The sequence below is a fragment of the Piliocolobus tephrosceles genome, chromosome 11 (genome assembly GCF_002776525.5).
Source record: "Piliocolobus tephrosceles isolate RC106 chromosome 11, ASM277652v3, whole genome shotgun sequence".
Classification (NCBI taxonomy): domain Eukaryota; kingdom Metazoa; phylum Chordata; class Mammalia; order Primates; family Cercopithecidae; genus Piliocolobus; species Piliocolobus tephrosceles.
In genome coordinates, this window is record NC_045444.1 from 123659374 (window position 1) to 123683283 (window position 23910).

General features: G+C 42.2%; 1 protein-coding gene across 4 annotated transcripts in view; it reads right to left on the reverse strand.

Annotated features, from left to right (window-relative positions):
• The window catches only part of COL6A3 (collagen type VI alpha 3 chain), a 92728-nt gene that overhangs the window by 56520 nt on the left and 12298 nt on the right, over positions 1 to 23910 (reverse strand). For 2 of the 4 annotated variants that reach the window (XM_023228727.2, XM_023228728.2), the window contains exons 2-3: positions 17582 to 17702; positions 1468 to 2052 (exon numbers count right to left, since the gene is read on the reverse strand). In XM_023228727.2, coding sequence (XP_023084495.1) covers positions 1468 to 2052; positions 17582 to 17672 — 676 coding nt within the window. In that variant the 5' untranslated portion in view covers positions 17673 to 17702. Of the gene's footprint in view, positions 1 to 1467; positions 2053 to 8464; positions 9068 to 15439; positions 16058 to 17581; positions 17703 to 23910 lie in introns of all 4 variants that reach the window. The other 2 variants (XM_023228725.1, XM_023228726.1) reach the window with 2 other exon arrangements.

Here is a 23910-nt window from a genome sequence, read left to right on the forward strand (position 1 = left end):
AAGTTGGCTCGAAGAGAGCTGCAACATCAAAGTTAGAATGTTTACAAACAACAAAAATGATCCGAATCCTTGAAACAAAACACTCCTTCCCTAAAAATGAATTATATGAAGGTGCTGCATCATTCCACATCACTCATCCCAGACAGGTTTAAGTGTGCCTGGCTAGGTCCTCTGGGGCTCACCTCTACCCACTAACAGAGGGTCTTCCATCCATAGCTCAGAAGCAGTTAGCCCTCACTAACCCAGGAACATGAGTTCCTTAAGGCTAAAAAAAAAAGAAACAAAAGTAGTCTGGTCTCATATTGAAGTCTTCTTCAGACTTCCCTGTTTGTCATTTTCTACTGGGACTCTTCTATTAGGAAGTCACAGTCTTGCTAGGTAATCATCCAACAAGGGAATTCCCCCAAAAGTGAGATGATGGGACCATAAATACACAGTAAAATAGAAAGAGACAATTTGCTAGGTTTGGCCGAAGTTATACACATCAAGAATAAAAAGTATAATTCTCAAAATAGCATATTTGACCCAACACATTTAGCATGTGCCTTTAAAATTTTATTTTTTTATTTCTTCCCTGATGCCCTACTGTAATTTAGACCTCACAACTAATTGTATCCTAGGTTAAGTTGAACTTTGGCTATGAAAGTGTTGATTAAAAGTTTTAAGAAAATTTTTAGAAGAGAGAGAGAAAGAGATGGATTTAGAAGACCAGGGAGTGTGAAAAGAAAGCATGCATCCAGGCAGCATGGGTCATGCATCAGCCAATCCTCTAGTCATCGAGTCTGCAAGGAGGGAAAGCGTCATTCTGTGATACTCATCTTCTCTTCATTAAGGATGGTGAATTGTATTTCTTCAACTCATTAGCTCATATATCTGTATAATATCTTTAAAAATAACTCTCCACTGACAATCATATTAAATGAGGGATTTGAAGAACCACTAGCTTTGAACTCTGCACTTATCCATTCAATATGCTTTCCCATTGAGGGTAATCCCTTAATGAGAGAGAAGAGAGGGATTAAAAACTGAGGACACGGTGCCCTAAACAGCTCAGACTGAGGCTGTTTAGAAGTAGATGGTCAACTCAGGAAAGGAAAGCTACATCCCGGTGGTGGGGAGGAGGCTGGACAGAAATCACCAGTAGAAACAGAAGAACACAGGGATCTGACAAGCAATAAGAACTGAGATGTGACCTCCTCGGCCAGCAGCTTCAAAGACAGTTGGCCCCATGGTCCTACGGTTTAAATCATACGGTTCTTATTAAATGAAATTTTATTGTATGGCATTTCAAACCATACAATCCTCAATCCAGTGCAAACGGTAACTTGAAATAAATCGTGTTTGTTGCTGCTGTTTTCATCACTTGTGGTCTCTTAGCTAAACAGAAACACACTTCATTTTGTTTTGTTCTCAAAGGTCCTGCCTGGAGACCACCCCATTGTGTGTCTGAAGCCATCCCCACCGTACCTTCAGGGGTTCCAGTGAGGGTCCTGAGAGGTGCCAGCAAGCCAGGCAGCATGCCTTGCAATGGGGCGGCACGGAACTCGGCTGGGATGAACACCAGGGAGGAGTCGAAAGCAATCTCTTCCAGCTCAGCCTGATCGGCGCCCTTGTTCCCGATGGCAAAGGCCATTATGCTGCTTCTCTTCAGCTCCTGGGCGGGCTGGCTGATTTCATCTAGGGACTTACCACCTGTGATCAGCACCAAAAGCTTAGGAATCCCCTCGGCAGCCCGGTAGCCGGCTGAACTCGTGAACAGGTTGTTCCGAACAAAGTCTAGAGCGGAGCCCGTGTACAGGGCCGAGCCGTCCAGGGGCTTCATTTTCCGCACAGCGGTTATGACTTCCCTTTTTGTGGGATGGGTATTGAAATAAAATTCGGGCCTCACAGTGTCTGCATACTGGGCCACTGCCACCTGGATAAGATCCTGTCCGATTTCCAGCCTCTGGATGACTTTAGCAACGAAGTCTCGGATGGCATTGAAGTTGGCCAGTCCCAGTGCAGATGAGCCATCCACCAGGAAGACTATGTCTCTCTTGTTGACTTCAATGACTGTAGGTGGCAACATTATAAGGCAATTAGAACGGCCTTACCAAGCACAATCAACAATGACTTTCTACAAAGCTAACTCCATTTAAAGGACACCCCCATTTACTGTGGCCAATGTGACCACGGGGCTGCCCCAAAGGGAATTTGTCCTAACGAACACATACGTCACAGTTGCCTCCCCACCTGCTGGCTCCCCTTCCACCCTGCCCAGTCAGTACTTTTTACAAAATAGCTGCACAAAACAAATTTAGTTTTAGTAGCCACCTGTTTTGTATGCTGTCACTGAAAATGCAGTAAGTTCTTTTCTGCCACAAATACACAACTTGGCCAGAGTGAAGCCATTGCTTGAATAATTAAAGAAACCACTGATGTCTGCTCAGAGAACCCTTTGCCTCACAGTCTTGATTTCAAAATGCTCATTGTCAAGTGCACACGCTGAAAGAGCACATCCCTGTTCTTCTCAGTTCTCTATTTCATGTCTTCATTTGACAGGCAAAAGAATTACTTAACACAAAACTTATAAAAAGGAAATTAGCACCAAAGTCAGCAAGTGCTGCAACATTTTTCACTTAAGAGATCTGTGTTTTGAGCAGGCACAGTGGCTCACGCCTGTAATCTCAGCGCTTTGGGAGGCCGAGGCAGGTGGATCACCTGAGTTCAGGGGTTGAAGACCAGCCTGGCCAACAAGGGGAAACCCCATCTCTACTAAAAATACAAAAATGAGCTGAGCGTGGGGGTGGACACCTGTAATACCAGCTACTTGGGAGGATGAGGCACGAGAATCGCCTGAACCCGGGAGAAGGAGGTTCTAGTAAACCGGGAATGTATCACTGCACTCCAGCCTGGGTGACAGAGCGAGACTTTGTCTCAAAAAAAAAAAAAAAAAAAGACCTGTTTTTAAAGGTCTTAAGTAATACATTATGACAGTGATAACTTAAAGGCAAACCATAAAACAAAAGCATCTCAATAAGATCACTGTCTCACAGTGACTGTGAACTGCCATATCCACGTGTAGGCACCCCACCCATATTGCAAGAACCATGAACTCTATTAGACCACAACACCTAACCCAGAAACCTGACAGAGCTTCCAAGAAGTAGAGGAACATAAATGATTAAACCTGAGATAAGCTGTTTGCAAAAGAGTCCTCCGCTACTATATACCATCAGATAGATTGCATGGCAAATTGATTTTGTAAAAGCAGACTAAGGAAACAAAGTTTGGGATGAAGGTAAGGAAGAACTTTCTAAGAATCAGAGCTACCTTCTAGAACTTATTTTTATTTTTATTTTTATTTTTATTTTTATTTTTATTTTTATTTTTATTTTAGGACAGAGTCTCACTCTGTCACCCAGGCTGGAGTGCAGTGGCACGATCTCAGCTCACTGCCACCTCCACTTCCTGGGTTCAAGCGATTCTCCCATCTCAGCCTCCTGAGTAGCTGGGATCACAGGCACGCACCACCATGCCCAGCTAATTTTTGTTTTGTTTGGTTTGGTTTGGTTTGGTAGAAATGGACTTTCACCATGCTGGTCAGGCTGGTCTCAAACTCCTGACCTTGAGTGATCCACCCGCCTTGGCCTCCCAAAGTGCTGGGATTACAAGCGTGAGCCACCACATCAAGCCTAGAACACATTTTTGAAATGCAGTTCATTTCTAGTTGTTTGGACCAGAGGCTGGGAGCATGAGACCTGGGGTGAGAATCGCTGATACATGCCTTAAGAAATCGTTTTAGGACAATAGTGCCTCATCTGGGTGCTCACCTGCAGCATCAAGACGAGGTATATGTTCTAAGAGAAGGGTAACATGTTATGCATCAACGTCCTTAATACAATAACCCAGTTGCCTACTGGTGTAACAATGTGTGCAGAATATCATTGAACCTTTCCTCGATATTTCATGGTCATTGTTATGAACATCGATTCTGGGCTTTCCTTTCTTCATTTAATTTAGAACATGCTGTCTGTCTGGGTTACCCCTTTGATTTTGACTTAAAATATCTTTGCAGATAAAACTAATGTTTAGATGTCTAGAAGACTTCTTATACCTTTGTACCATTAGAGAGAATATACATATGTATATATATAGATATACACACACACGTATAGAGACACATATAAATTCCATATACGCTATACCATGAATCTACCACTCATGTATTTACTATGTGTATCACACATGACAGAAAAATAGACAAATACTCATGTAACAATGACCTGAGAAGCTTCTTGCTCCTATACCAACTGGCCCAGATAGTTATATTATTCGTTATAAGTACCAGCAGTGGCACAACACTTGGGGTGGGAGAAGATAAATATCATCCCCTCCCCTCCCAGGTTTTCCCTCCCCCCTCCACGTCTTCCCTCCCCTTCCACATTTTCCCTCCCCCACGTTTTCCCTCCCCCCAATGTTTTCCCTCCCCTTCCACGTTTTCCCTCCCCCACGTTTTCCCTCCTCCCAATGTTTTCCCTCCCCTCCCACGTTTTCCCTCCCCCCACGTTTTCCCTCCCCCACAACGTTTTCCCTCCACTCCCACATTTTCCCTCTCCCCCGACATTTTCCCTCCCCGCCCCAACGTTTTCCCTCCTCCTACCGCTGCATCACTAAAACTTCTCCCGATGAGCCAGTGGGAAGGACTACCTTCCAGATCTGATGAAACAACTGGCCTAGTCTCCTTGCACCCAACATGGATTCAGCTCTGGGAACCCTGAAATGCACCTCTGGTTCCCAGAGGCTCTGTGGCAGAGTCCCCTTTGACTAGGTAAGAGGTCATTTACATTTGATTTTTATTCAAGTCGTGGGAGCTCATAATAGATGATATACCTAAAACCATGCTTACCCAAATACAATAAACACTGAAAAATATTGAATAACTGGAAGAACAACTGAATTCCTGTGTTTGCTTCATGACTCTGACGCAAGTCACCTAGCCTTTGCAGAATCATTTCATTTCTCTGGAGGCTGCACCATGAATCTCCTCCGACCTAATGATATAAACCTTGGGATTCTCACAGGTGACCCTTCCGTGAGCCATGTCAGGGATGCATCCACACTTCCTTCCACCTGACATAAATATCAACCCAAACACAGCTGTCTTTTCTCTTTCATGTGGGTCTGTGGGGCCTGACTTCACTGTTTTCTTGGGAGATGAACTTGAAGGTCCTGCTACTCCTCACCAACACGGCACAACCCTCTTCAGCCCTCCTCCCGCGCCTCTCTCTGTTGTCCTCCATGCCTCGTCCCTGCACCTCCATCAGACTCTCCTGACAAAGCCTCCATCAGGCCCGCAGTCTTCCTCATGCATCACCCAAGAAGGGGACATTTCTGGAGAAGACCACGCAACCAGGTACCTGCCTGCCACACTCAGAACTCCAGACCCCCATCAGGAGACCTGTGCCTGCCCTCCATCCTCCCATGCCTCCATGGGAAGTTGACTGTCCTGTCCTCCAGAATGACTGTCTCATGGCTGTGCTCTCTGCTCAGCCCTCTGCCACTGCCTCCACCGTGCCAAGGCCTCCTCATCTGTCTCTGAGAAAATAGAAGCCCTCAGAGGAGAGCCCCTGCCCCTACCCCTAACCCACATCCTATCTGCCTCTGCCATTGGCTCCCAACCTACAGGCCCTGCTCCCTGTGGCTTCTCATCCTCCTATAGCAGCTGCTTCTCCAGCTTCCACGCATCCAGGGAGCCTGAACCTGGCTCCCCGTCAGGCTCCCTGTCCAGTGTGCTCCAGCTACACTGCTTTCTGACAGTTCTAGGAAGAGACCAAGCACCTTTGTGTTGCAGAGTCACCCCTCTTGCTCTTCCTTCTGCCTGGAGCAGTCTTCCCCTGCTCTCCACGTGCTCGTCTGCCTTGGGTCCCATGCCTTCTCAGGGCCTTCCATCCACCTGATCTAAAATTCTCTTCCCCAGTCTTCCTATCACAGCCCTGTTGAGTGCCCCACTGCAACTTATCATGCTCAGAATATTTTGCCTGGACACTAGTTTATATTATTATCTCTTTCCCCATTATCCTGTAACAGACGAGCAGCCACATCTGTCTCATTAAACAGCACCATATCTCCAGTGCTTGGCATAGTGTCTGACACATGACAGATAGTCAAGGATATTTGTTGAATATTTACAAGTTAATCGCTGATATTAAACATGATGTTCGTAATTAAGGGGTTGAAACTCTACTTAGCTATAGCGAAAAACTGAAACAAGGGTCATGTTCTGCCCATTTTCATTAAAAAGTTGAAACTTCTCCTGGTACAGACATGTCTTCATCTGGTGCACCTCCTTTGTCATAAATTCAAGAAATCAAAATCCAGAGAAGTTGCATTTATTTAAGTTTGAAATAAGTTTGACCTGCGCAGGATCACACGACATAAGACCCAGGACCAGAGACCAGCTTTCCCATCTACAGCCATGTCGCATCCTCGGTGTTTGCAAAACATAGGGAAATCTCTGGGCTTCTATACTTCAGGATGCACACCAAAAGTATGCAAGCTCAGAGAAACCTCAGCAGGTCGTAAATTTTCACTTGACTATTTTCTTAACTGCCAGAGTCACACAACGGCACCATGATGGAATGAGCGTGAGCAGCTCCAGGCACTGGGCAGGCAGTCCTGCACGCTGTGTTTCCATTGCTTCTCAATCTCCATTTGCACTCAGAACATTATGCTCAAAATTCTAGTCTCCCTATTAGCTCATCTGAAGAATTCGGGCCAATTTTGTGGTCCCATAAAGTGAGAGGAAAAGCTGGAAAACTGTATGCAGCAAAAGCTAAGCCACACGGAATTGGCCTTTCAAACTTAAATAAATGCTAGGCACAGGCTTCTCCAGAAGGCAAGGCTCACATACGCTTTTCTTGCTACATCACCAGATCACAGTTCCAATGTACAGATTAAGTACAGATGCCATTGCCTGAGCTTTCTACCTGCAATTTTTATTACAACAAAAGCCACGGTTTAAATTCATCTGAAGCAAGTTTGAGATAACTCAGGGTGAATTTTGTAACCCTTGCAAGGAAATGTGGTGATGCTGTCTTTACATGAATGCAGCAACTAGAGCTAATGATTAGCAAGGCACTATTAAGTAGATGTCAGTTCCTTAAATAGATAGTGATGTTTTTCATCAAGACTTTAAAATGTTCTACTCTTAATTTCATACAACAGTATAGTCTCCAAAAGGGTTATTTTTAAATTATTGTCACTCCTTTATCAAAGGAAAACCTCCCTTTATCAATTGTAACTGATACAATGGGTGAAGCAGTATCTTATTACAATATTTATCCTATAGACCCAGACTTTATTTATAAAGTTAGCATATAAGAGCTGTGACAGTGTGTTATTTCACCCAAGAAAATTTAGATGATTTGTTGCAGATGATTATCAGAGTCTCATAGGAGCCTTGGTATCCATTCACCAATTTTCATTGAGCCCATACTCTCAAAGGACAATGAAGAACAAGGTCTTATATTCAAGGACTGATCTTGTTAGAGCATCCCAGTGTATAAGCAACACTGGAAGTGAGTTGGGTGTTTCTGGAAACTGTTGGGGGCCACTGTGTCCCTCATTTACCAAATGGCATCCTATTGGCCTCACCTAGGTAATGAAATTGATAGGTCTGAAAAGTGACTGATGTCTCAGAAAACAGTTCAAAAGGTGGAGCAGGCTATGTATCCTGATGCCCCCACCACACCTCCTATGTTTGTTAAGTGCGTATTTGTTATGTGACTTGGTTGTGTTTTTTGTTTGTTTGTTTGTTTTTTAAACCACTCCAATTGGCTGTTTTGCCAAAGGCCCTCCATTTGAGCCTGTATCCTAATATTGCCACTCAAAAGAATTACTCCTACACTTGACAAGCAATGGAAAACAAAAAAAAACTTCATAAATATTCCATCAAGTGATTGCACTGTTATTTCTTACCTTCAGAAGTGTAACTCTCAGCACCCTAGCACAAAAGGACTTTGAGGAGACACCCTCACTCCATCTGCTTTTGGAAAGACACTGTCTCTGAGCACACTTCTAACACTGACTTTTAGAGCCCAATGCCATGGTCCTGGAGTAACTTTCTCAGAACTTTAATGAGCCCCTCAAGCCCATTTTTAGAAAGACTGGATTATAAGTAGTTAATATGGTGATGTTTAATAATCTCAAAGCAACAGGTTTGTTGAATTAGCCTTAAAAGCACACTTTCTCAGCAACTCATACTCTCAGAAGAGCTTTCACTCACTCATTGGTCTTTAGTTTTTCCGCACACTGCAACAATCACAAACATGACATCCAGGACCCAGCTCATCAGGGAGGGACTGGACTGTGGGTACTTACAGCTTCTCCTGTGGCGAATCATGCTGGTGCCCACCTTACGTCTACGAAAACCAACACACACAACACCCCACTCCCACACAGATGGTGAGAAGAGGATACATACCTTGTGTGACAATGGTTGGCGGTTTCAAGACAATGTGCCTTTGGGCCACGCCAACAATGTACGGCAGTAATTTCTCCTGGAGGTCCCCAAAGCTATGGAATTCCGGGACAGTAAACACCAAGTTGTCATCGGTAGCTATGTGCTGAAGCTCTGCCCTGGAGGCGGCCTGGGCTCCGAGGCCGAATGAGAACACGCTAGCCTGCTTCAGTGCTACCACCCCGTAGCGAATCTCGTCACTAGAAGGCCCGGCACTTATGAGGACCAGCACCTGGGGAACCCCTTCCTCCACACGGCTGCCCCCTGCCCGGGTGAAGTGGTTCTCCACCACGAAATCAAGGGCAAGGCCGATATTGGCCAACTCCCCACCAGCAAACCCGAGGGCTTTCACTGCACCCAGAACCTGGGCCTTGGTGGAGTAGGTGTCCAAGGAGAACATGGTTCTGGGCTCATCGCTAAACTGGACCACCCCCACTCGGATCTGCTGAGTTCCAATTGGGAGTTTCTCAAGGAGATTTACAAGGAAGTCGAGAATGACTGCGAAATTGACACTTCCGGTGTTGTTTGATCCATCAATAAGGAAAATAATATCAGCAGAGTCTTGTGCTTTAAAAGAAAGAAATGCAAAAAATGTGAAAGCATTAGAACAAGTGACCACATGCATTATTCAGTGTTCTGACATGTTTCTTTGGAAACCAATAAGAAACACGAAATATGGGCAAACAAAACACATGTTGATGAAGGAATGTGAAATTCTCTTTCAGTTCTGCATTCTGAATGGATAAGAGGCAACCTCTTAGGAATCATGGTGTAAAAAAGGGACCTTTATAGCAATTTTTCATTTGTGCCGCCCTCATAGTTAAATTTCCAAACATCATATTCATTTTTCTGAGGGGAGAATCTTGGGTGCATAGTCTAGAAATTTCCACTAAATTTGTTGGGAAATGTAGTTGCATGAATTGTCCGCTACCAAACCTACCAGGGAAAATCAATGAGTAGGTTAAGAAAACTTTAGAGATGATTTCTAATTTTTGGTCATTTCCCCTGCCTTCTCAAATGATTAGAAAAAATTTTTATACAAATCCACAGCTACAAAACAGTCACGATTTGGTGATTCCTCAGCCCAGTATGTTGCTCGATGCCTTAAGCAACTATTGTTTCTTCTTTTCTTTAAAAGCCAAAATGACCTTGTACATGCAACTTGGTGAATCAGAACTCAAACTACATTTAAAGTTTTCATGTAAAAATCACTTTGATGAAATTTTTGTGTGTTTTTTTTTTTTTTTCTCAAATGATGTTTAGTTGTATAAAACTCAAATGCAGGTCTGGGATCAGGCAGGATGTTTTGTTCATTTATTTTGTCATTGCCTCTATATTCAGTCACCTAATGCAGAACAATGTTAAGCAGAATGATATTAAACCAGTCATGACATAATTATCCAACCTTGTTTTTATGACATCCTAAACTAGTTACCTAGAATGACCATGAGCATCAAATAAACCCCAATCAGAATTAGCCTGGGGTTACACAAGGGACAGAAAAACAGCTGACCAAGACCTGTTTTCTCCCCCATAATGGCGAACAGAGAATTCCTATCCTGATACTGAGAACGGGGATGTACAACAGCCCTGAGGGAGGAATAGGGATCAAGAAATCTAAAACCCAGGGCCAGAGATTTCACAGCCTTAGTTCGAATGTTTAAATTTGGCTGATTTAAACTCAAGGAAGAGCACAATTATTCTAGTCGATGTTTTTGATAAGTATGTGTTAGGGAGAAGAAGAGATTTATATGTGAGCTTATCTATTTATATTCTGGGATTCCAGAAAGATACACTCAGGGTATCATTTTTAAATGACGGTAATATTACAGGTAAGACCATTACTCTGATCTCTGAATTTTCAATGACAGTGAACATTTTATATTTAAAATTAATGTTTCCTTGTGCCAATAAAATTGTTTCTGTTCTCACTGTAGAAAATGATCCAAAGCTTGTCTCTCTTTGGGAGTGAGGAGTTCCCAAATTGAGGAGTTCCGCTACATTCTTATCCGAACTCTTCTCATTGTGTGAACTGAAACAGAGATTGCCAGGGTTGGAACTGCTCTCTTCCCTTCCTAATATACACAAAAGTTCCTGACAATATATTTGCAGATTAATTCTTTGCACAGGGAAATACATTAACCAGGCAACATTGCTATCACAATCCTTCTTATAAGATATAATGAGTAGGATCATTGCTGTGCTACAGTAATTGGATCTTGTGTTTTTAGTGATTGCCACACAAAAGTTTTATATAAGACTGGGCCCTTGATTAGAGCCCAAAGCATTTGCCACTGTTCAGCCAAAATATACGATTCCTGAAGGATCTTCAAGAGGGTGTGGTGCCAGGGGTTGTGAATTACACAGAAAGCCATAGAAATGGCCTACATCATTGTATAATACAGAGGCTCCACAAATCCCACAAAATTCCTCAACATTTCCCAGGCCTAAACCAATGACCTCAAAGGACATGGGAGGGTTTGCCACTTCCTCAGCATATCAAAACATTTAAAAGAAGGATTAAATATGATGAATACAGTCAAGTTTTTTTAAATGATCCCTAAGTCCACAGGATAACACTATTTCTTCTCCATTTGTAACTTACTTTTGGGTTGAAATTTATAATCGTGCAAGTAAGATAAATGAACCCTGAGGGAAAATCCTTGAACATTCTCTTCTAAAAGACTGAACATCTACAGTGACCGGTCATAGAAACACGTTGGATAATTTGTCATCACTGAATAACAACATTATCCTCTTACACACACAATAATGGGACATACAAGGGCATGCTTTGTTATTTAGGAGAGCTGAAGCCTCAAGGGCACACAGGGGCCATGTGTGCTTGTGTACAGCAAGGCGGACCAATGACCAATGTTAATGTTACGAGGAATCAGATCTATGCACAATTTGAAAGCTTTAAAGTTGTCTGGTTTTCTGCTTCTAGGCTTTGTGTATCACAGCCTCTATGGTGTTTTCTATGGAAAAGTTTTACAGTGTCCAAGGAAAATTCACAGTTTCCTTCGACATCCCTGGAAGCTCTTTTCCTGAACTCACTGGTGTGGGCACAATGCCTTTCTTAGCTCATGTGATGCCTCCTTTCATTAAGAAAAACAAGTTCACATTCTTATTTCCTATGCAAAACACAAAATTGTAGATATATTTTACAATTTTAAAAATTCTTCATCCTTCACAGAGGAAAGAAAGCTGATACCAAAATCCTCCCTGTCACCTTTAGCTTTTGTTTAAAAATAAAGGTTTTGTAGCTCAGGTATATTCATTTTTTTTAAGAATGATAGAGGGATTTTTTAAAACACAACCATTAGAGATTGATTATTTCAGTAGAGTTCATTGACAACTGTGGTGATTGTTCAAATTTTACACATATGTGTGTTTTATAATCAAGAACGCTCTATGGGGAAGTTACCTAGCAGACAGGTAGTAAGAAGAGCAGCCCTAATTAACTGCAATTTCTATAATGCCCTTCTAACTGCCTTTCCAAAAACTATAAGCAGAGATGTACTATTCTTCCTAGGATGATTATTCTATGTTTTTGCCGTGGAACATGCAGTGGGACGTGGTACTAGGAGGAATTGCAGAGTGATGTTAATTAGAAAAGAGACATGAACAGATTAATTTTCTGCCCTGGTGCTGCCAGTGGCTTGGACACTAGAAGACAGAGATGCTTTCTTGGCATAAAAACAAAGGTTTTATCATCTGTGTGGAAACACACGATGTTGGTAGTTTCATTTAACATTCATGATGGTAATCTTATTGTTTGTCCATTACATAATGGTTAAACATAAAGGCAAACCCAGCTATTTTTGTGAGTATAACAAAATGTCAATAAAAGATGTTCCATTTCTCTACTGGTCCCTTTCACTGTTTGTTTGTTTGTTTTAGACAGAGTTTCACTCTTGTCACGCAGGCTGGAGCGCAGTGTCATGATCTTGGCTCACTGCAACCTCCGCCTCCCGGATTCAAGCGATTCTCCTGCCTCAGCCTCCCGAGTAGCTGAGATTACAGGTGCCCACCACCACACCTGGCTAATTTTTGTATTTTCAATAGAGACGGGGTTTCACCATGTTGGCCAAGCTGGTCTCAAACTCCTGACCTCAGATGATCCACCTGCCTCAGCCTCCCAAAGTGTTGGGATTATAGGCATGAGCCCCTTTCACTGTTTTTTGACAGGTCTTTGTTATTATCCTTATACTCCAAAATGTGATGGATCAGGGAATTAATGATATTGATACTATGGTAACAAGCAGTGCAGTTCATTGTAGATACCCTCTTGTCATTTCCTGGTAACTGGAGTGGTTTGGGGTGCTCTTGGGGACACCCACCTTTTCCTGTCATTTGGCAGGACTGATGCCTGTGTGGTAATGCCAGGGGGGAGGCCTGTCATTTGGAAGCAGGGAACACTTTTCAGTGTTTGAACTGCCTCTCACTCCTTCCTATTGAGAAGTAGACCCACTGGGTAAGGGCATCAGCACTGCCAGCCCTGTTAAAGCTGAAATCAGGGGTAACCACTGGGAAAACCATTTTATGAACAAACTGCTGAAACACCCTGGGGCTGACTAGTTCTGAAACCCTCTTCTTCACCAAGCTCTGCCTGCCCAAGACAGCTGGTTCCTTTCTGCTGATGTCAGGTCATCTCTCTTCAGCTCCTGCTTTCTGAATCCTTGTTATGAAAAACTGACCTCTGGTACTGCTTCTCTACAACTGCTCCATTATTCTGATTGCAATCTTGCAGCTCTTCTGCTGTCCCTCCCATGTGGTCCTATAGAGTGATGTGTGCCTCCAAGCCTCAAATCTCTTTTTCTTGCCCCACCATCCCTGTGTATTCACAAGAGACTGACTCTCCATCAGTCACCTGACCTCCTACCTCCTGTCTCAATGGCTGTCTTGGTGGTAACCATTTTTAAAAGTGTAGGAGAAAAGTCTGTTCATAAATCTTGCTTCCTATGATCAGTTCCCCTATGCCATGTGGTTGCCCACTCATTCTTTTCTGATTCAAAGAATTATCCACTTCCTCATGCCTACTAAATACACAGAAGAGTCTCTAACCTTCCTACGTGATTTAGTTACATCATGTTCAGCCTGCATCCACATTGCAGTCTCTGTGGTCATCTCCAGACTTTAAGGACTGTATGGACAACGCTTGTGAGCACCAGCCTCTCTGGTTTCTGCAGTGGCTGGCTGTCTACAGTTCCTATACATCTGAGGACTACACTGAGCACCACTGGAAACTCCTCCAGCCCTGAGATTGGCCCTTGGAGGTCTCCCTGTCTACACACCAGCAGTGTCTCTGACTTGCATACTCAGCTGTCTCCAGGGCTCTCCTTCCAAGCCCCGGCCTCTCATCCTCTGGCTCTTCAGAGGTCTCCTGGCCGATTCTAGTTCTCATTAGCTCCCCACGCTGCCAGGACACCATGGCAGGCTATTTTAGGAATTTACTAGCTACCACTCTGGATTTCCTTACTGAGAAAATTTTCTTCTGTCCTCTCTATTGTTCCCTCTTTGCAAGTTCCAGTTCTGGGAACCCTTTTGACCCTGGGAGTGCCTGAGACATCTGCAGAAAGGCAGGGATCCACATTAATGGAGATGCCCACTGACTCATAATCTCTGATAGCAACTGGACACCACTGCAAATCAGCAATTGCTTCCTGAATGTTTTGTGACCCCTCTTCACATCCCTGTAGCAGTTAATCAAAAATAACTTCAATCCCTCCAAGACTCTAAGCCCCACTGCTCCCCTCCTTTATTGAGATGATGGCTGTCAACTCAACTTGAACTCTCTCTCAATGTGCCTCTTTTCCACCTGAATATCTTGGAAACACAGCCCCTTTTCTCATCCCTTCCCTCCATCTCAGAGAACATGTGTGTCTCCTTTCTGGAGCTCAACTCTCCCCTTGGATTCCTCTCTCATTTCCTGCTCATTCCACCCAGAATTCTCTACTACCAGCTATCAAATGGCTGCATGGACTGATTTTCTAACAAGGGGAGGGCCCTCTGCTCTGTCCATCACTAGTGGGTGAACTCTGAGCACTCATCACAGTTGCTGTGATATGGTATAGTCTGAAATTTTACTTGTCAAATTCCTTCCCACTGGCCATTTAGGCACTTAGCCCTGGAAGGAGAGCTAATGGACTTAACTGGTTAAATAACTTGTCAGCCAACGGTCTCTGTACATGCAACAGCACGTGACACATCAATGCAATGTCCACGTGCTCTCAATACTTCCAGAGTGGCTCTCATCAATGCCATTAGAATTAGAAGAGTCGCTGTGGGCACAGCCATGATTACCACATGGAGGACAAGTAAGAAGACCAGACCTACAGCCCAAATGCACAGCCTCCAGCTCTGGCTGTCACTAATCATCCAGGACTCAATTTCTTCCAAATTGATCTAGACTGGATCATAGCTGAGGTTTCTTGCAATTCCGATTCTACCAACACTCTTAAATTAACTTCATGGAGTAGAAGAGAGGAGCTCTCTGCTAGTCCACCAGACACAAAAACAGATGCCCTCGCTCCCCTCTCAGTTCATGCACTGTCCAACAGGGAGCTTTCCTTAAATGAAACAGATCCCAACACCAGATAGAGGGGTTTGATCAGATGCACATCTCACCACTCTGAGGCTTTCTTTTCTAAGGAAGGCAGAGTGCTTTGTGGGATCATGATGTTAGAATGTGGGGTTTTTTAGAGTGAAAATATTAGTTGTTTAGAAAAAGACTCTTCTTGTATGTAGGTGAATGCCCTACTTGGGGAGAAGACTACGGAAGAATATTCCAAATTAAACCTTTGTTTTTAAACCTGTGAACATTCATCTCTTCCCTGGCCCGCACGCCATCCAAGCTGTTGCTTTAAGGCCAGCAGTTGCCAAGCTCATCTCCCAAGAACAGCAGGGCACGGCGTAGCTCGGTGGCATTGCCATTACCTGTGATGTCTTTAAGGGTTTCCGTGTCCCCAGCCCTCTCTGGACTCACAGATGAATGCACATAGGACACTAAGTTTCCTACTATGTCATGAAGTGAGGTAAAATTCTCTAGGTTGAACACATGCATATTGACTGGTTCACTTGCTATTTCTTTTAATGCTCCTTCATCTGCATCCTCAACTCCAATTGCAAACACGTTAACATCAGCAGACTTAAGTTCCGCTGAGGGCAGAGCAAGGCCATGCTTCGCGTGTCCATCAGTTAACACTACGATAACCTGAGGGACTCCGTCACCGGCCCGGCTTCCAGCAGCCTTGGTGAGGTGGTTTTGCATTACGTATTCTAATCCTTTTCCAGTCTGATTGGTTCCCCCAATATAAGACATGTTGGAAATATGAGAAAGGACTTCTTGTTTAGTACGATACGTATTTAACAGGAACTCGGTATGTGGGTTTCCGTTGAACTGGACCAGAGCAAAATGGAAATCATTTTCTCCCACAGCTAAGGATTTTACAACATCATATAGAAACTGTCGAACAAGTTGGAAATGTTCCTCTCCAATGGTCCAAGAGGAATCCACTAGAAATATTATATCAGCAGCGGCACCATTTTTGACATCTTTAAAAAAAGACATTGGTTTAGATTTTTCTACTATGTAAGCAATTACTTCCTATCAGTGCAAAGCCTTCCTAAACAAATTTGGTTTACACTGTACTGTAACTACACACTTCACACCTCACTGGTAATACAGGAAGGTAGACTCACTTACCTGGGAACCAGGGACCTGGGCCCATGCACTCAAGAGCTACTGGTGCCCAGTCACTAGCCCAAGTTCCATACTCAGAGACCACCATGAATGGACCAGTAGCATGCTCCAGATTGAAGAAACAATTTCCTGGGCTGTCTTTAACTCAAGCCTGATTCCCTGTGGCAGTTTGAGCCCCAAGACCCACCTGATTAAACCACAAGGAAGTCTTATCACAGACAACCAACCATCATTTTATAAATTCATTCTTTCATTTGGAATATGAAACTGGGCCTTGACAAAAAGAAAAAGTAAAAATTGCTATTTTCCATTCACTAACCCCCAATGCTTTGGGTAATTTGCATGAAAAATAAATATAACAAATACATGTTCTTTAAGAGAGGAGGACCTGTGTAAATGTAGAGAAGGGAAAAGACTTATTTTTTCCAGATTTTTGAGCATGAACAAAAGGTACTCTAATTAGTTACTGCATATTTTTCAGAGCCAGAAAAGTATTCATAGATGTCAAACATTATCTATCTCGTTTCCAGATGAACCCAGTTCTCCCTCAAGGGTAGGAGCTCAGGGTATCAGGCTGTCAGTGGCCCGCCCCAGGAGGTGCCCTCCTGCAGCTGTGAGCCAGGCTTGTTCCTGGACTCTACTTACCTCGGGCTGACCTGATGCCCCAACCCACGTTCTTCTTCCATTGAAGTGACACTAGACTTCCCCCCACCTAAGAGCAACCTGGCCTGCAGGAGGAATCCCTCAGAGGCCCAGCTCTCTGGGTCAAGGAGAGGGAGACCCACCTCAGTCCTTTTCAGCTTGCAATGCATGAAGCATTTCCCACTTTTCTAAAACCCTGAAATCAAATTCCTAATGGAGCTAATTAGAATCAATGTTTTTAATTTGTTTTGGGAAACAGAAATCTTAAAGATCCAATGATCCTAGATGAAAATGCCTTTCTGCATCCGGAGTTAGAGAGAGAGGGTGATCTTTGTTTTTTTCAGGGAAAATAGTTTTTACTTTCAATCATTGACTTCTCCCTAGGTGATGTGCTCAGAGACCAGCCAATGCCAGAAATGTGGAAAGTCCCTTCAGGTGGTAAAACATTTGAGATACAAACTTTCCGTTCACATCCAGTGTAAAAACAAATCATTTTTAAGCTAATTCCAAGACACCAAACCCAAATTTTAATAAAAATAGGTCATCTCTCACTGGATAAAGAGTATCTGAAAAGCTCTATAAATCCTATAACTATCCTATCTGACTCTCCTATAATAAATGGCTTAGCTACCTTAAAATCATATCTAAGCTCCATGTCAGTGCATGATGTCTAAGATCTAAAATCAAAGAATGCTATTTCTTTTTACAAAATCAGGGACGTTTCTGGCTCTTACCTGCTTGCTGCTGCTGGGCATGAGTTGTGGGAAAGCCTGAGAGAAAGAGGCAAAAGACGGCCACTAAGGGCAAGTGCCGATGTTTCCTCATTTTGAATTTGTCTAAGCACCAAATACGAACCTAAAAGAGAAAATAGGGCAAAGGGAATGATCAGTTTTTGGATCTCATTGTGCAAAACCCATCAAAATCCCATGATTTCCACGTCTTTTTTTAGACTTCCAAGAGGACTTTGTATCTGATTCATTCTTTGAACCAGCAGCAAAAGGATGGATGATAAATAGATAGATAGATGATCGATCAATCGATAGATAGACAGATAGACAAAAATAGATATAGATGCATACATGTGCACATATATGCATATATAAAAGGAAGGAAGGAAGGAAGGAAGGAAGGAAGGAAGGAAGGAAGGAAGGAAAAGAAAAAGGGAAAGGAAGGGAAAGGAGAAGAGAAGAAAGTTAAGGGAAGGGAAGGAATGAAGAAGTGAAGGAAAAGAAGGAGAAAGGGAGGGAGGGAAGGAAGGAAGAAGGAAGGAAGGAAGGAAGCAAGGAAGGAAGGAAGGAAAAGAGAAAGAAACAGAACCAGAAGAAGAGGAGAGAAGGAGAAAGAAAAGAGAGAGAGAGAGAGAGAGAGAAAGAAAGAAAGAAAGAAAGAAAGAAAGAAAGAAAGGAAGGAAGAAAGAAAGAAAGAAAGAGAAAGAAAGGAGAGAGAGGAAGAAAGGAAGGAAGGAAGGAAAAAAGAAAGAAAGAGAGGAGGGATAGTGGGAGGGAAGTAAAGAATAGGTAAATGAGAAGTGAAGAGCTCTCTGTCTAAGGTGACCTCAGATCTCTTCCTGTTAGCAGAATATAGATCACATGTAATGACTGCTCACTGTCCTCTCTGGACATTCTTAAACATAGTTCAAAGAACACAGTTACATTTTCAGAAAGTAAGCATTCCATAGTAGTTTCTCCACAATCTGAAAATACTCTCTTTCTTTCTCAAATTACAAATGAATGAAAATTTTATCCATTATGAAAGATAGTTTTGATTAAACATATAAATGAGAATTTTTGAATCCAGTGACTATTACTTTGGCACAGCTAAAAGCTATGCAATTAAACCTTTTTTTCCACCCAAAGTGACGTGGGCAGCAATTTGGACATAGCATATTCCTAAGCAAAGAGCAGAATGGAAATGGGTCAGGAGTAAAGGCACTCACAGGCACAAAAGGTGTCAGGTTTTGACACCCAGCTTAAGTTTGTAAGTTGTGTTTAAAAGAACATCAGAGGAAAGCTTCAGTTTAGAGAGAGAACGGGCTTTGCCCAAATCACACCAAACGCAACCCAACCACACAGCTGGGACCATGTCAAGCCTTGTCCGTATTCTCTATTAATATTTAGCACTTTTCCTCCACAGAAAGTCTGCCGTATGCCAACCTCCAATCTCACAATGGAATGAGCCCAGGGTGATTTAATTAGTAAGACTGTGAAGGCAGACCTGGAGGCTAACTGCTCTGTTGCACAGTCTCCCATACCCACGGGCCTCTGGGGGCCGCACACATGATGCCCCACCAGCCAAGTTTATGTTGACATGAGCTCAGTAGGTGCGTTATCAGACCTTTCCCCTGCCAACACCTTCTCTTCCTACCACAAGATTTTGTGACAGCCTCTTCACTCTCCAATCTCCAATCTAAGAGATCAGCTTGGGGGCTGGGGTCTCCCTTAAGACCCCTCTAGAGAGCTACCCTAGGTCTTTCTGTCTAGGCTGAAGTCCCCTTGCCAAGACAGCACCTTTTTTCTCCTCTCCTTGATGCAGGATTCTGGTTTCCCTTAACTTTTTCTTAGACCACAGCCAGGGCTGCCCACAGGACCCTGTGCCCTGAAGGGCCCCACGCTCAGTTTGATGCTTTGATGTTGCTAGCCTGAACTTGGACTTTTTAGGAATCAGAAAAGGAGCCAGTGATGTTAGGGAAAGATAAGGTGCTTGGAATCAGATAAATCTGGATCCTGGATCCACCACACCCTACCTCAGGCAGGTGGTATACTTGCTCAAAGCTTCCATTTCCTCCTCTACAACAAAGAACAATGATAGCCATGCCTCTCTTCCAGCCTTCTGTGAGGAGTGTGGCAGGCTGCTCAGTAAATGTCCGACGCAGAATGGATGGCAAGTGAACTCTAACTACCATTCTCCAACAACTTAGGTTTCATCAGCATTTTCCAAAGCACATTCCATGGAACACCCATTCCATTAGATGTTCTAAGGGGAAAAACAGGCGTTCCATGAACAACACAGTTTGGAAAGTGCTGAATACCAAGCTTCCTTCTGGAACAGTGACAGTATACATTAATGTATAGCAGTTCTGAAAAATAAAGAAACCTGCTGTACTTGATTTCACCCAGAATTCCCCAAACATATTCCATCGACTACTCCTCTCCATGCATCTAATTTTGCTAAGTGATTACTCCTCTGAAGCAGCAACCAAAGGCATCTCCACCTGCCCAGGCCTCCACTGAGCCCAGGTCACTGGGCTTGCAAATATCTGTTCTCTTGGACTCCATTAACTGTAAGCGGGACCCATGTCCCTTGATGGTGGAGCTCGCCACCTCCCTGTCACCAAGTGAGAGAATTAGAATGGGTAGACAATTGACATTTCCCCAGAGAAGCCCAGGGGAAGGACCAGACTCAATCTCATTATCAGCATGAACTTTCATGACACTAGTTAATACTGTCATTTTTTTCTTACACTGAGTTTCAGGAAGTACTATTTGATATTGGAAATGATATAGTGTAGACTACAGTTAAATTAGAAATTCCATTTGATTTAATAAACTCAAATACATATAATCTAGGGAGACTGAGTTATCATCATCATTTCACTGTTAGGGTTTGAAGGTTAGCTGGAGAGGATGTGGAGAAATAGGAACACTTTTACACTGTTGGTGGGATTGTAAACTAGTTCAACCATTATGGAAAACAGTATGGCGATTCCTCAAGGATCTAGAACTAGATGTACCATATGACCCAGCCATCCCATTACTGGGTATATACCCAAAGGATCATAAATCATGCTGCTATAAAGACACATGCACACGTATGTTTATTGCGGCACTATTCACAATAGCAAAGACTTGGAATCAACCCAAATGTCCATCAGTGACAGACTGGATTAAGAAAATGTGGCACATATACACCATGGAATATTATGCAGCCATAAAAAAGGATGAGTTTGTGTCCTTTGTAGGGACATGGGATGCAGCTGGAAACCATCATTCTTAGCAAACTGTCACAAGAACAGAAAACCAAACACCGCATGTTCTCACTCATAGGTGGGAACTGAACAATGAGATCACTTGGACTCGGGAAGGGGAACATCACACACTGGGGCCTATCATGGGGAGGGGGGAGGGGGGAGGGATTGCATTGGGGAGTTATACCTGATATAAATGATGAATTGATGGGTGCTGACGAGTTGATGGGTGCAGCACACCAACATGGCACAAGTATACATATGTAACAAACCTGCACGTTATGCACATGTACCCTAGAACTTAAAGTATAATAATTAAAAAATAATAAATAAATAAATAATAAAAAATAAAATAAATAAAAAAAAGAAGTCTGTTTCACAGATTACAGCATGTAAAGGCATTCAGCATCAGTGTGAATGAAAATCAAAAACATCTTTTTGGTTATCAAGCATATGTCAGATTTTGAAATGTGACTTTTTTCATCTTATAATTCTAAAACCCCAAATGCTTCTAAATTGGTTTTATATCCCGTGCATCAGAAATAATTTGACAATTCCCTGAAGAAAGCAAGGGGAAATGAGAGCAAATCAGGCACGTGAAACTGTTTATATAAGACTTTGGAAAGACTGATGAGACTCCATGAGATCTGTAAGAAGGGAGGACAATAACACACCAAGAAACTGGATAAGCTAGAAAAAAAAACTAGATATTTGCTTGAAATATACAATCCACCAAGACTGAATCATGAAGCAATAAAAAAATTTTCTGAACAGACTTAAAACTAGTACAGGGTTGAATCAGTAATCAAAAATCTTCCACAAAAAAAAAAAAAATTGGGAGGCCGAGACGGGCGGATCACGAGGTCAGGAGATCGAGACCATCCTGGCTAACACAGTGGAACCCCGTCTATACTAAAAAATACAAAAAACTAGCCGGGCGTGGTGGCGGGCGCCTGTAGTCCCAGCTACTCGGGAGGCTGAGGCAGGAGAATGGCATGAACCCGGGAGGCGGAGCTTGCAGTGAGCTGAGATCCGGCCACAGTACTCCAGCCCAGGCGACAGAGTGAGACTCCGCCTCAAAAAAAAAAAAAAAAAAAAAAAGCCCAGGACCAGATGTCACTCTTGGAAAATTCTACCAAACACTTAAGGAAGAATTAACACTAATCCTTCTCAAACTTTTCTCAAAAAAATTAAAGAGGAAGGAACACTTCCAAACTCATTTTTATAAGGCCAGTATTATCCTGAAACCAAAATCAAAGACATGACAAGAAAAGAAAAATACAGACCAATATCCCTGTTGAACACTGATGCAAGAATTCTCAGCAAAATACCAGCTGACCAAATCAACAGCACATTAAAAGGATTATATGCTATAACCAAGTGGAATTTAGTTCTAGAATGCAAGGATGTTTCAATGTATGAAAACCAATCAATGTGATATGCCACATTAACAGAATGAAGGGGAAAAACATTATCATCTCAATTAATGCAGAAAACGCTTTGGACAAAATTCAACACCCTTTCATGATTTGAAATAAAAACACTCAACAAACTATGAATAGAAGAAAATGACTTTAATACTATAAAGAACATATATTAAACACACACAGCTAGCATCATACTTAATGGTGAAAAACTGAAAGCTGTCCCTCTCAGAGCAGGAAAAAGGCAAGTATGTTCTCTCTTACTACTCCTATTTAACATAGTACTGGAAGTCCTTACCAGAGCAATTAGGCAAGAAAAATAAATAAAATGCATCCAAATTGGAAGGAAGAAGTATAATTAACTCTGTTCATAGATGACATGATCTTAAATGTATGAAATCCTAAATACTCCAAATATTTTTAAAAACTATTAGGACTAATAAATGAACTCAGCACAGTTGCAGGATATAAAATTAATAAACAAAAATCATTTGCATTTCTATTCACTAACAACGAACTATCCAAAAAGGAGATTAAGAAATAATCACATTATAATACCATGAAAAATAATAAAATAACTCAGAAATAAACTTAACCAAGGAAGCAAAAACCTGTGCACTGAAAACTATAAAACACTGTTGAAAAAAATTAATAGAGACACAAACAAATGGAAAAGCATCCCATGTTCATGGATTTGAAGACTTAATATTGTTAAAATGTTCATACTACCCAAGGCAATCTACAGATTCAGTGCAATATCTATCAAAATCCCAATGGCATCTTTTGCAGAAAAAAAAAAAATACTAAAATTCATATGGACTCTCAAAGGACCCTAAATAGCCAAAGCAATAATGAGGGGGTGGAAAATAGCAGAGCTTGAGACCTCATACTTACAATTTCAAAAGATATTACAAAATGACAGTAATGAAAACAATATGATGCTGACTTAAAGACAGACATATGAACCAATGGAACAGAATAGAGAGCCCAGAAATAAAACCTCATATATATGATCTCTGAGCTTCAATAAAGCCACACAATGGAGAAAGGATAGCCTCCATTGTATAAATGTTCCTCAGAAAACTAAAAACAGAATTATCATATAATTTGCCTATCCCGCTTTTGGGTATATCCAAAAGAAATGAAAACAGGATCTCAAAGATATATTTGCACACCCATGTTCATTTCAGCATTATTTGTAATATCCAAAAGGTGGAAACAACTTAATGTCCATCAATAGATGAGATGAATAAAGAAATTAATTTATTTCCACAGTATTTTATAGTTTTTAGTGCACAGGTTTTTTTCTTCCTTGGTTAAGTGTGTGTGTGTGTGTGTGTGTGTGTATATATGTATGTATGTATATATACACACACAATGGAATTTTGCAATTATGAAATTGATTATAGATTCCCAAGTCTGCTTTATCACAAACAAAGAGTATTCCAGGATTCTGAAGCTCAGCCACACTCTGAGCATAGAGTATGGCAAAATGCCTGTCTGTATCATTGTAGGTGTGTAATAAATATTTGTTAAATTCATTAACTGCTATTCCTACAGTTCTCCTAGGACTTTGCACTGTTATTACACCACTTATGCTGTAATTTTCTTTATTTCTTTTTCTCTTTTTTTTTTTTTTTTTTGAGACAGAGTCTCACTCTGTCACCCAGACTGG